Below are 13,149 nucleotides of genomic sequence, written 5' to 3'. Positions count from 1 at the left end.
TGAGAGGAAGAGAGTTAAACACAAGTTAGTCAATAGTCATTCTAAGATCTAAGCCCAGGCTCTCTCAGACCAGCAGGAACCGGGATTCTGGGACAGGCCAGTGGAAAAGTGGAAAAGAGGCAGGAGTCTCTGGCTTGCACCTTTTGCTAGATTCTAAAAGAGAAAAACCCCACCCCATAACCCCATACCCTTGCATCCATGTCTGCAATTCCTGTCAACAGCCCTTACAGGGTTATAAATCAAAATGTTTTGTTCCCTGTCGAACTGATCACCACTGTGTTTCCAAGTTAAATAATAATAAGATAATAGACTGTGGGTATCATAAAGAGTTATCATGCTGAGAACTTTATATGTTTCATCATTTAATCTTCACAACAACCCCACAATTTACATATGTATCATTATCCACATTTTACAGATGAAAACATTAGGTTCAAAGACATTAAGTCCCAAGCCCAAAGTCACAAAATAGAAAACAGCAAAATTAAAGACTGAACCCAGGCCCCTTTGAGTACAAAATTTAAGGCTTTTTCTACCACCAGTAGAGGAACTTTCTCCTGCACAGCTAAGATTCTAGGCCCAGAAACCAGAAACCCACCAGAGCAATCTATCCTTTCAAGTCGGTTACCAGTGATAACCTGACATTTGTTTTTAAAGAAAGAAAGACATTTTGCTTTTAAAGCTGGTCACCAACCATTCAAATATTATGCTTCCTAAAAGCACTATGGACACCTTTAGAACACAAACAGCAAAAGAGATAAGCAAAGTAAAGAATGAAATAATGTGTACTTGAAAGTGGGCAGACAGGTGGGAAAGCAAACAGAATCTACTGGAAAATAATAGGAAGGCAAAGAGGTTCCGCTGAAAAAATGCTAAGAGGAGGCCCTAGGTTTGTTGTGTTTTGTTTTTTTTTTTTCCATGCCTGATTATAGAGAAAATGGCATTTTAAAGAGTAGCTTAAAAAATAAAGTGAGCAAGATAGTATCAAATATGTAGACTGTATCATCCTCTAGACATGCCCACCAAACCCCAATCCTTTCCTTCTGTTTCTGGATCATACTTCTCTTCTTTCTCTTTGGATGTTTCAGTCATGTTTCTCAGCACAAGAGGCTTCAGATCTCTGCACCCACATCTCATCCAGCATTTTTATTCGAGTGCAGGAATGCAGTTCTGATCAGACAAGAAGTAGAGACGAAAATACAGGATTTTGTGTTTCTATATGGAATCATCCACTAGATTTATTGCCAACCCTTGAATTATCTCTAATTCCTCAATCTTTGTTTGTCTCAAGCTCCATCTCATGGTCTCCCAAATGTTTCTATCATTCTTGAGTGACGATTATAAATTACAAGGTTTGTCCTTTCAGGAGACTTCTTGGCAAGAGACTTCTTTTCGTCATAGTGCTTAGCAACAGGTCTCTCCAACTGATCTGTTCAAAACAGATTTCCATTCTTCATTTCTGCTTCAAACAGTTTCTCTCCTTGGATACCCCCTCAGCAAATGGTACCACCATCCACCCAGTTTCGCAGGTGAAAACACTAGCAGCTCCCTAGGTCTGCCTTTCCCTCACCCGCCTGCCATTTTTACTTCCAAAGCATCCCTGAGGCCCATCCTCTTGCCTCCATCTCCAGGGCTGCTACCCCATTGCAAGATGCTGCCATCTCTCCCTAGTTGATGCAACAGCTCCTGTCTACCTCTCTGCTCCACTCTTCCCCCTCTCCAATCCATTCTTCAAAAACGAGCCAGAATGACACATCTAAAATTCTGAGAGAGAAAAATTTCCAACCAAGAATACTTTATCTAGCAAAGCTCTCCTTCAAATGTGAGGGAGAGCTTAAATTTTTCACAGACAAACAAATGCTGAGAGATTTTGCTAATAAAAGACCTGCCCTACTCCAGATACTAAAAGGAGCCCTACCAACAGAGAAACAAAGAAAGGAGAGAGGGATATGGAGAAAGGTTCAGTACTAAAGAGATTCAATATTGGTTCATTAAAGGACAATAAAAGAGAGGGAAAAAAATATATCTGATAAACATAAACCAAAGGATAAGATGGCTGATTCAAGAAATACCTTCACAATAATAACATTAAATGTAAATGGATTAAACTCCCCAATTAAAAGATATAGACTGGCAGAATGGATCAAAAAATATGAACCATCAATATGTTGCATACAAGAGACTCATCTTAGACACAGGGACACAAAGAAATTGAAAGTGAAAGGATGGGAAAAAATATTTCATTCAAGCTACAGCCAAAAGGAAGCAGGAGTAGCAATATTAATCTCAGATAAAATAGACTTTAAATGCAAGGATGTTATGAGAGTCAAAGAAGGCCACTACATACTAATAAAAGGGGCAATTCAACAAGAAGAAATAACGATCACAAATGTTTATGCACCCAATCGTGGTGCCATAAAATACATGAGACAAACACTGGCAAAACTAAAGGAAGCAATGGATGTTTCCACAATAATTGTGGGCGACTTCAACACATCACTCTCTCCTATAGATAGATCAACCAGACAGAAGACCAATAAGGAAACTGAAAACCTAAACAATCTGATAAATGAATTAGATTTAACAGACATATATAGAACATTACATCCCAAATCACCAGGATACACATTCTTCTCTAGTGATCACAGAACTTTCTGCAGAATAGACTATATGCTGGGACATAAAAACAAGCCTCAATAAATTTTTAAAAAATTGAAATTATTCAAAGCACATTCTCTGACCACAATGGAATACAAATAGAAGTCAATAACCATCAGAGACTTAGAAAATTCACAAATACCTGGAGGTTAAAAATGAGGGGAGATGAAAACATCCCCAGATAATCAAAAGCTGAGGGACTTTATCACCAGCAGATCAGTCCTATAAGAAATGCTAAAGGGAATTGTGTAGGCTGAAAGGAAGGGACACTAAACAACTGACTGAAACCACATGAAGAAATAAAGATTTCCAGTAAAGATCACCTGGTAAATATAAATACCAATACTACCGTATTTTTTATTTGTAACTCCACTATTTACTTCCTACAGGATCTAAAATACATAAAGCATAATGATAAAACAAAAAACAACAACAACAACAAAAATGAGCCAGACTAATCTTCATAAAATGGAAATCCAAATATGGCATTTCCACCCTGGCTTTCCATTGCCTTCAGAATAAAATCTAAGACCCTAAACATTTCCATAAGTCCCTGCCTGACCAGGTCCTTGCCTCTTTCCAGTCTGATCTCATGCCAGGAGCCCTCCTGCTCCATCCATTTTAAACATACTGGCTGTTCTCGTCCACAAATACTCAAAGCCCTTGACTGTCTCAAAGCTTCTGCAAATGTTTCCTCTGCCTGGAACACTTGCCCTCATTTTCTATTTGAGTGGCTTCTTTTTCACCCTTCAGTTCTCAGCTCCAAAGTCTTCTACCCAAAGAGCTTTTTCTGCCCATCCAGGTTTACAAGCACTTTACTTATATGTTTATTTACTGACTGCCGTGTTCCCACTGTACCCCCAACCACACACACACACACACACGCCTAGCATAAAGTCTGAGACATCATGGGGGACAAGAAAATGAGTATTGAATAAACGGAGCCCATAAACACCTTCCTAGAGCTCCAATAAAGCACACATCAGAGTCAAAGTAATGAACAAAATATCACTGCCTTGTATGTGAAAGAAACAGCCAGATAAACTTATAAAAACATGCCTTCAGTTAAGATCACAGAAGATATTTTCTAAGTGATTATGCAGAGCTGGGGAACAAGATGTTAACATAATAAACAAGTTTAATTTGAAGCAGATGGAAATCTGGTCAGTTCCCCACTAGCTACTTAATTTGGGACCCTTAAAAAATTGTTTTTCTTCTCTTCAACATTTTATGACAATAATTTTTAAGTGCCAAAAATCACTTCTGTCCAGGACATCCCCAGCTCCCAAGAAGTCACCTACTGACTTGCCCCAATCCTCTTGACAAGCCGTGGTTCAACTGAGTCCTGTGGGTTTGCGCTCATTTGCATATCTCTCTTGGTTTGGAAGAAGGTGACACTTAGCTACAACTTTGTAAATGAAAATCCCAAAGTGAGTGAAGCACTTTAAGATCCTTGAATTGGGCAGTAGAGAAATGCAAAATAGCACATTCAATGGAGTGCAGATTTCCTTAATGCTCTGAAATATGCCTTCAGGTTGTCAGTTCAAATATCATAAGTTGTTAGAAAAGCTGGAAGTTTCTAGTAATCTGACACAGAGCAGATGTTCTTCTAAGCTTAAGAAATTCCTAAAATCTGCGCAGCTACTCAAGATTGTGCAGCATATGAGCTGGGTCTTTGGAAAGGAGAGAAAGAGCCATTGGAAGAGAAGTAAGGCTTCAGAAACCACGACTTCAGAAACCACCAAGCTGAAACGCAGAGAAAAAAAAAGGATGCACTTTTTTTTTTTCTTTGGATGGCATACAGAAAATTTCAGGATTCTTTCCAATACTAGTGAGGATGGTTCAATGACTGATGCTGTAAAGCCACCGATAGGCACTCTGTTGTTTCCAAATCCTTAACTTTTCTTTTAATTATCACCTCCAAGATGCTGGTTTTCAGATTAAATTTCTTTGGCTTTCAGAAAAAAAAAAAATTTAAACCCACTAGATGTGTTACCACTTAGTGTTTCTGCAGATGGGATGACCACAAAATGCCAAAGCAAAGTCATGTCCTGCTTTCCAAGCCCTTATTATGGCAGGACACTTGACAATCCCAGAGGAGCCCTCATGAGCAGGGAAGCAGCCCTTGACTTTCTGCTCCTGGCTGGTCATTGTTTTGGATCTGGGGCTTTTAAAAAAATGCCACTTCCCCCAAACTCTCCCTTCCATGTAGTTAATATTTTGCATCCACTGTCTTTTGTTTCTCTTTACCCTCATCCAGTTATTTGTCATTTATCCATTCATCCAACAAATATGATATGGATTGAGCAGCTACCTCTTTCCAGACACAGTGCTACGTGCTGGGAATACACTGATGAACAAATGTAGACACATCCATGACCTCATGGAACTTATAATCTCTTAAGTTTAAATAGAAGTGAAAACTGTCATAATGCACCCAGTCATTACTAAAATGGAGGCTCTCACCAGGCACGGCTGACCAGCGCCTGGGGGTGGGAGTGGGGAGGTGGCATGGAAGTGGCCACAGGGGTGTTCCTGCAGGATGGGAGGGAAGGGGAGGAAAAGAGGGGAAATGTTGCACCCAGGGAAGAGGGAGAAACACAAGCCGAGTCACAGAAGCCTGAGAGCCTTGGCATTTCCAGGACACAGAAGGGTTTTCCGGTGAAACTTAACTATGTCGAGGAGGAGAGAGGACAGAGCAGTGAGCAGGGGTCAGATCACAGAAGACCTTGTGGGGCTTGCATGGATCCCAATAGGAGATGACTTGGGTGTCTGAGGGTCACTGAAGAATGGTCAACCCTCCTAAAAAATAAAAATAATTGCTAAAATGTTAAACAGGGAAAAAAAAGAAACCGGAATACACAATTTGACATGCAGTATATTAACCCCAACAACACAAAGATGAAATACTAGTGCGTAGATGTTTCCCTTAGGCTCTCCCTCAAGAACAATCACCTGTTTAATCCGTGTAAGAATTGTTTTATTTCTACTTGATAGATAGATGATAGATTGATAGATTAAAAGTAGATACATAGATATAGCTATGGATATGGATATGGATATAGATACAGATATAGATACAGCTATAGATATAGATAAAGATATAGATATAGATACAGATATAGATATATGATAGCTTGACAGATGTTTATTGTGCACCTACTATGTGCCAGGAATGTATTCAGCCATCAGGCAGCCTTGCAGTTTAGAGGGAGAGACACCCTCTGTAAAGAGCAATGACAACACAGTGATCTGGCAGCACTAAGAAAATGTAGTGCAGGGTGACAAGGCGGTGTAGAGGACCCAAACTGGGGAACAGGGAGGGAGAAAGGTGGAGTAGGACAGGGAGGCCTGTGCATTTTCCACCTTTGAGTTAGTAGGTATTTTCAATGGTAGATTAGCCTCGCCTTCGTTTCTCTTAAGCTGAAATGTACAGAAGCGTCCCTTCTCTCTACCCCTGATGGTATAAATTTTGGAGGTGGTGAAAGAAGATTGGACCATTGTGCCGCCTCCACTGACTTATCTGAAATTTGGGCTCAGTGTGATTGCGTGCATCATATGTTAGCCAAAGTAAAACAACTTTCTGCCTTACTCTTCTCCAGGAAAACCAGCAATGAGTCAAAATAAACAACCCTTGGAATCCAAATACATATTTTTTAATGTATATGTCTTTTCATTCCCTTGGTGCCACCACGGGAGGCCTTAATGTGGAACACCTGCTCTCCAGCTGTCTTACCTCTCAGGAGAGGATTCCCACCATTCTCTCATTACTACCATGAGCCAGAAGAAGCTGACAGCACCGATTTATTTTATTTCCAGATTAAACAATTTTTCGTGAAATTGGGGGTTTCAGTTTAACCCCTTCCTCTCATGACCACATGCTGGGCTGCTCATTTGGGGGTTGTTGAGTCACTTAGAACTTCCCACCTGATGATGGACTTTCTACATTTAGAGCTCTCCGTGAGAGGAAGAGGGAGAACAGGAAGCAAGAGGAGCTGCCTGAAGATCAGCATCTGGCTCTGGGTCAGATGTCACAGAAGGCAGAAGGTGCCCAGGGCTCTGAGGACAAAACAAAGGAGACAGAAGGGGACCAAGCTCCTGAGGAAGGCCCTTCCCTCAGCATAACAGAACCGCGAAAGGACTCCAAGGGTACGGCCAGCCCAGGTATGAACTCAGTCCCCGTGCATTTGCCAGGTATCCTTCTTAGGTGTGACGAAGTGGGGACCTGGAGCTGCAGCCTCCGAGGGTAAGGGATGCCACAGGACAAGCCTATTAGGGAAAAACCTCAAGGCTGTAGATAGCAGGTCTGCAGAGCTACCGCTATTCATGACTGAGCTTCTGGCTCCAAAACCCTAATTTTCTTATTTAGTTATTATCCAGGGTTGGCCATACACATGCCAATTAGCTCAATTACCACATATGGCGTCGGCAGTCCCAGAGAGTCAGCTTTGTCCTTGCAGAAGGAGAATCTGATTATTGGAGGAAAAGAAGACAGCACCATCTCTGAAGGATGGCTTGGTTCTGGAGGAAGGCCCACAGTTCCTTGCCCAATTGCCTTTGCTTAGGCAGAGGTAGGTCCTTCCACGTTGGATCCAGTCTCCAACTCCAGCTAAGCCCATACCTGGGCCCAAGGCAGATCCCATTAAGGCAAGGACATCCACTAGCCAAAGAGATATCTCTTTAAATGTGGAATTTTTTAATTATCCACATTAAAAAATATCTATCATTTTTTCAGATCTGGGCATAGCAGCCATGGAGTGGCAATTAAACTGGATATAGAAGCACATCACGATCTCTTCTCTCTCCTTTTGTAACTTCTTTCTCCTTGTCTCTCCTTCATTGTCCCTTTCCCACAGAAATTACTTATCCTTGCCCATGGCTCCCAAAGCTCTAATGTATCAACCCTGGATTAGACATATGGATGAGCCTACACTGTCTCTGCTAAGAGAGCTGAGGGAAAGCACAGAGGCAATTCACCTTTGGGTTTCTAGTTCTTTCCTTAGCTTAGGAAAGCAAACGTTTGCAAATCAGTCTACATGATGTTTCTGCTAAGTGTGCCTCATTAACAGCGAGTGGAAAGCAAGGAGATATGTTTAAGTTGAACAGTTATCTTTAAGCCACCTCATTTACCAACTGGAGGATGCAAACCTTCCTGATCATTAACATAGAGCTGTCACTTACTCCAAGTACTAAATGGAGTGACAAACTGTAGTTGCCAGAAAGGGATACGTATATTCTCCAAATTACCTCTAGAGCCCTATTCACACAGAATCAGAAAGGATTTTTAGTTATGCAGATGCTACACACATTTTGAAAATCAGTTTTGATTCCCTGAACGTCTTCTTGATTTTAGTCACATTCAGGCCAATGAAATCTGTAAAGATGTGAACCGGATGGGGGAGGGGGGTCTTTTGCAAAGCCTGGATCTTACTCCCCAGGACTGAAACTAGCAATTAAAGAAGAATAAGGGTAAGGAAAGGGGTGGGAAGAGGCATAGCAAAAGTGGAAGGCAGAAAAGGGGGAAACCCTTTTTCTTAGGACAGAGGGCTCATCCTTGAAGCAATGTGAGTGTGAAATCTTCACCGCAGACAGAGTTGAGAATGAGATGGAAACTTAAAAAGGCACGAGGCAGAAACTCCAGGTCTGCTCCTGCTCAGATGTTTTTTCTGTGGGTCTGCACATGAGCCTGCCTAGATACCCCTGCTCCCCTACCCCAGCCACCCTGCCATATTGATTCTGCCTTCTCTTCCAACTTCCCTAACTTACATCCCCCTCCAGTTGTGTTGAGAGATTAGAGTCCCCTTTGCTTTTTGACCATAGTTTCAAGCAGCAACCGTTTATAGTCAACTAAGTGACAGGAACTTTAGAAAGTGCATAGGATACAAAAAAATTCATTCCTTCGTTCAACAGATATTCATTGAGTACCTACTGTGTGTCAGGCACTATTCTATATGCTGAAAATACACCAGTGAATGACACCATTCAGAAGATCAAAGAGATTAACACAGAATGCACTCAGTAGCCCCATTCCAGTCTCCAATTACTCTCCAGCCTTGCAGAACAAAGTCTGGGAAAGGGCAAATTTGAACACCACTTCCGCTCACTTATCTTCCAGTCTGGTCCAAGTAAATCAACTGAGGAGAAAGTCAGGGCTGGCTTCCTAAGAGTGTGGAGCTTTGGAAACAATTACCCTGGGAATCTTCAGAATCCACGGACTACTCCAATGTGAATCTGTCTGTTTCTTATTTTCCTCCCACTTGAAAGTAAATAGGATTTTCTTCCATTTGGGGGTTTCTACCCACTTCTGACTGTGAAAGGCTTAGGAAATTACAAAGCAAGTTTCCCAACAGATGCTTTCACTAGCGTCAGACCGTCCTACACAGCTGCCAATTTGCTCTTGCTACATCTTGCGAGCCTGACGCACGTAGAAGCAGAGGCTTAGCTGGAAAGCCCTGCTCACTTGTGGAATGCCCAGCTGCAAAAGTGAGGTTGGCTTTCACTGCCTGCCTGAGTGTTTCTAAACTCCTGCAGTTTCTGCCAGGCAAGAGATCCTGGCAGGAAATGTCCACAGACATAAGGTTTGCAGTGGCGTGGTGAAGTGTGTGTGTATGTTTGTGTGTGTGTGTGTGTGTGTGTGTGTGTGTGTGTGTGTGTCTATGAGAGAGAGAAAAAAAGAGAGATTCAGAAACATTTAAAAAGAAACAGGCTTGCTTGGAAATGTGTGGTTTCCACAACAATTTTTGGAAACAAAATGCAGAGAATAGCGGGGGAGCCTGTATCTGGTGAAGAATCCACAGCCACTCCCCTCGGGAAAGGATGTGTTGTAGGAAATCTGAGCCGCAGCCCTTGCACATAATCCACCTCTGCTTGAGGGCATCTGGGGAGATTTGGAAGATCACAGATCAAAGGCAGAGCTTGCTCCAATTTGTCCAGAGTCAGGAAAACACATCTTCCAGACCAATATTGAATAAATGCACACCATGTCCAAACAGGCTCACCAAGGCAAGATGGGTCAGTAGAATATGATTTAGGTTTTGTGCTTTTTTTTTTTTTCCTGAAAGGAACAGATGATTGGAAGGAGAAGAGATAGAGTAAAGTCTCAGAGAGAATGTAAAGTGGGCCACTTGCATGCTGCCTCCATGCAGCTCTTCCCAGACCTGTGTACCTTGGAATACTCTTGTGCAAACTGGAGTATCAAAGAGTCACAAAATTGAAAGGGATCTTAGAGTTTATAGTCTGATCACTAGGAACCTGACCTATAGCAGGTGCTAAATAACTGTTTAATTCACCAATTAATGAAGCGAATGAAGAAACCAACAAGGGAATGCATGATGAAATCCCTTACATAACATCCCAGCAAGTATTAGTTCTGTAAGTGCTTAAATGCCACCACCAGTGGGATTGTCTGCTGAGATGGGCCACTCTGGCTTTGGCATCTGTGGCTGCTGGCACTGCATGTACTGCCCTGAATCCAAATCAGACTCCCTGAAGCTGCCACCATTGGTCCAACTTCACCCCTCAGTGTACCTGATGAGTCTGAGCGCCTTCTACATGGCAGCCCTCCAGATATTTGAAAAATGACCACCATATCTCCCACTGGGTCCATTCCTCTTCAGGATAATTACTCCCCCTCCTTCAGGCCTGCTCCCAAATAACTGGGTTATTTTGATTTTCTGCAACATCTTCATCACTGAGCTGAATCCAGGGATTCAGCAGGGGTTGGACCAGGGAAACAAAAGTGGAATGTGCCCGTCTTCTTCCAAATCCTGTGCCTATTGAGGCAGGCTGTCTTAGTTTCCCGGCTGCTACGACAAACCCTCCACAGGGCATTGGCTTAAACAACGGGAATTTATGGGCTCACGGTTTTGGAGTATGAAAGACTTGCCACCTCCTGGGGTTGGTGGTGTCTTGGCTAGATAGCAATCCTTGTCTTCCTTGGCTTTTCTGTCTCAGGGTGATTGTCCTCTCCTTTCTCTTCTGGGTTCCCGCTGACTTCTGGCTCCTTCTCATGGCTTTCTCTCACTATGTCTGAGCTTCTTCTGCTTTTAAAGGACCCCAGCGACCTGATTAAGATCCTCCTTCATTCAGTTGGGCCACATTTAACTAAAAATAACATCTTCAAGAGGTCCTGTTTGTAACGGATTCACACACACAGCAATGCAGATTAAGAACATGTGTCTTTTGGGGGGATGGGGGAGAGTACCCAATGCAACCTACCACACAGATTACAGCCTCACTAGCATATGTGCTGAATGTGACCATTTATGTCATCATGAACTCCTATCAGTTATTGAGATCTTAACCCCTCAGGCAAGGATGCTCTGAAGATATAAATATATGTTCTAGGTCTTCTCTGCCTCTGGTAAACTTAGAATGCATCAGGCCTGGGAGATGATCTGCTATCCTAGTTAAACCCTGCTTAGGCCAGCCCAGTCCCTACCCCACATCAGTGTCGGTGCTTCCGATGAGTCAGTACTGAAAGAGAGAGGCATCCTGTCCCTTCACCTCTCACACTGATGACAGCTCTAGAGAGGGATCCTTAAATTACAACGAAGATATTGAATTATTCCTTCCACATTTTAACACTTAAAAGTTTTTCAAGTATTATCAACTTCTTGGGGGCTGCACCTTATGCAGATTTGTCTATCAGACAGAATTGCATTTGGCCTCAGGGATAAAAAGAAAATCATCAGCAACAGAAAGAGGAGTTTATTTCCCCATATGACAGTGTGTCCAGAGGAAGGTAGTACAGGTCTGTAGGTGACTCATGATGCCATAAGAGACCCAGGCCCTTCATAGCCTTCTGCTCCACCTTATCCTCATGTTCACAATAGGGCTGCTCACCTCTGTGCATCACATCCACATTCCAGGCAGAAGAGGAGAGTAGGGTGAATGAAGGAAAAGAAAAAGGCACATTCCAGCTGAGTACAGGAAAACAATAACTTTCCAATAGACTTTCAGTTCTCACTGACCAGAATTACATCACAGGGCCATCCCAGCTACACAATAATGAAATGTTTTTAGCTGGGGTGCACTGCTTCATCAGTCAGGATTGAGTAGCAGGTCTGCCCAAGCATTATTGTCCCTGTTTTATAGAAGAGGAAATGTAGGCTCAGCTAAGCTAAGTGACTTACCCAAGGTCACACAGCTGCTAAACAGTGGAGCAAGATTCAGCTGATTCCTGACTCCAAGAATGCACAACTGGCAGCGTCAGAGCTCACATAGCACTTCTCGGCTTATAAACACCCGCGATCTGCTCTTGTGTGGGGCATCCCTGGCCTTTGTGTAAGAGTATGATTTCAGATGGTATAGGGGTGGTGACCACTCTCGGAGAACCCATTCAGATTCTGCCACTAGAACACACGCATCTGCCCCATCATCTCGGCCTCCCAGCGCACCCATTCCCAGCAGAGTGAAGCCAGGTGGCCCCAGTCCCAGAGTAATCAAACCCCCAAGCAGACTTTCCCTCTCTCTTCATTTTTACAAAATGGAAAATCTCGATTAAACCCACGATAGTACTGGAGGGAAAGGTTAGCTTTTCTTTAAGGTAGGGGAGCCAAAAGAATTATAACAGTCTAAACTCTGAATCTGATCAGAAAAGCAGGCTGGCAGCCTCTAAGCAGGAGCAAAGCAGGAGCAAAGCAGATGGGAGCCAGCATCTTTTTCTTTCTCAAGATTTCCTTAGTTTTCAGTGAATTGTGCTTCGTGCTCCCAGGATTGATTTTAAAAAAAGCCTCCCTCAGCCCTTCTCCTGTGCATGGCTTACGTATTTGTGAACTCTGGAGGAGAGCTTGGGGCATGGGTCTGAAAAGATACCTTTCCCATACCACCAGCCCAGATCTCCAACTATATGTGCATATAAACCGTGTGTGGGGTGGACTGGCCCCTCCCCTGCCTCTAATTCCACTTCATTTTAAAAAGCAGCTGGTTTGGGATCCACCTCGGTTTTGTCCCAGTTTATAGCTTACTGACGACCAGGATGAGCCTCCTTTACAAGCTGAGAGTAATAACGTGGAGACAGAGAAGTGTCAGCTCCTCCAGCTCCCAGCACGGGTCCTCAGCCAAGAACTTTAACCTCTCTGTACCGTTATTTTGTCGCCAGTGTATTAGCGACCACAAACGTAACAAATACCACACATCTAATGGCTTAAAACAACATCTGCTTACTATCTCACTGTGTCTGTGGGTCAGGAGTCAGGGCACAATTTAGCTGGGCCCTCTGCTCAGCGTCTTATCTGAAGCTCAGGTTTGTTGGCAGAAATCATTTCCTTGCAGCTTGTAGGATGCAAAGCTTCTTCAAGCAGCAGGCCTTGAGGCTCTGACCTCTAGGTCTACTTTTTTTTTCTTTATTAAAGAAGTTGTGGGTTTACAGAATAATCATACATAAAATACATGATTACCATATATACCACCCTATTACTAACACCTTGCTTTGAGGTGGAACATTTGTTAAAATTGATGATAACACATTTTTATAATTGTACTATTAAT

At 42.8% G+C, this 13,149-nt stretch overlaps 1 protein-coding gene across 1 annotated transcript in view; it reads left to right on the top strand.

The window, feature by feature from the left end:
- LOC119514810 overlaps positions 1 to 13,149 on the top strand; it is a 71,030-nt gene that overhangs the window by 48,631 nt on the left and 9,250 nt on the right. The window contains exons 3-4 of the mRNA XM_037810530.1: positions 6,611 to 6,904; positions 12,761 to 12,779. Of these exons, the coding sequence (XP_037666458.1) occupies positions 6,611 to 6,904; positions 12,761 to 12,779 (313 nt within the window). The remainder of the gene's footprint in view (positions 1 to 6,610; positions 6,905 to 12,760; positions 12,780 to 13,149) is intronic.

Source organism: Choloepus didactylus, chromosome 18 (assembly GCF_015220235.1).
Source record: "Choloepus didactylus isolate mChoDid1 chromosome 18, mChoDid1.pri, whole genome shotgun sequence".
In the NCBI taxonomy this organism is placed as follows: Eukaryota; Metazoa; Chordata; class Mammalia; order Pilosa; family Megalonychidae; genus Choloepus; species Choloepus didactylus.
The sequence above is the reverse complement of the archived record's forward strand: the minus strand, read 5'-3'. Positions and strand labels throughout refer to the sequence as shown.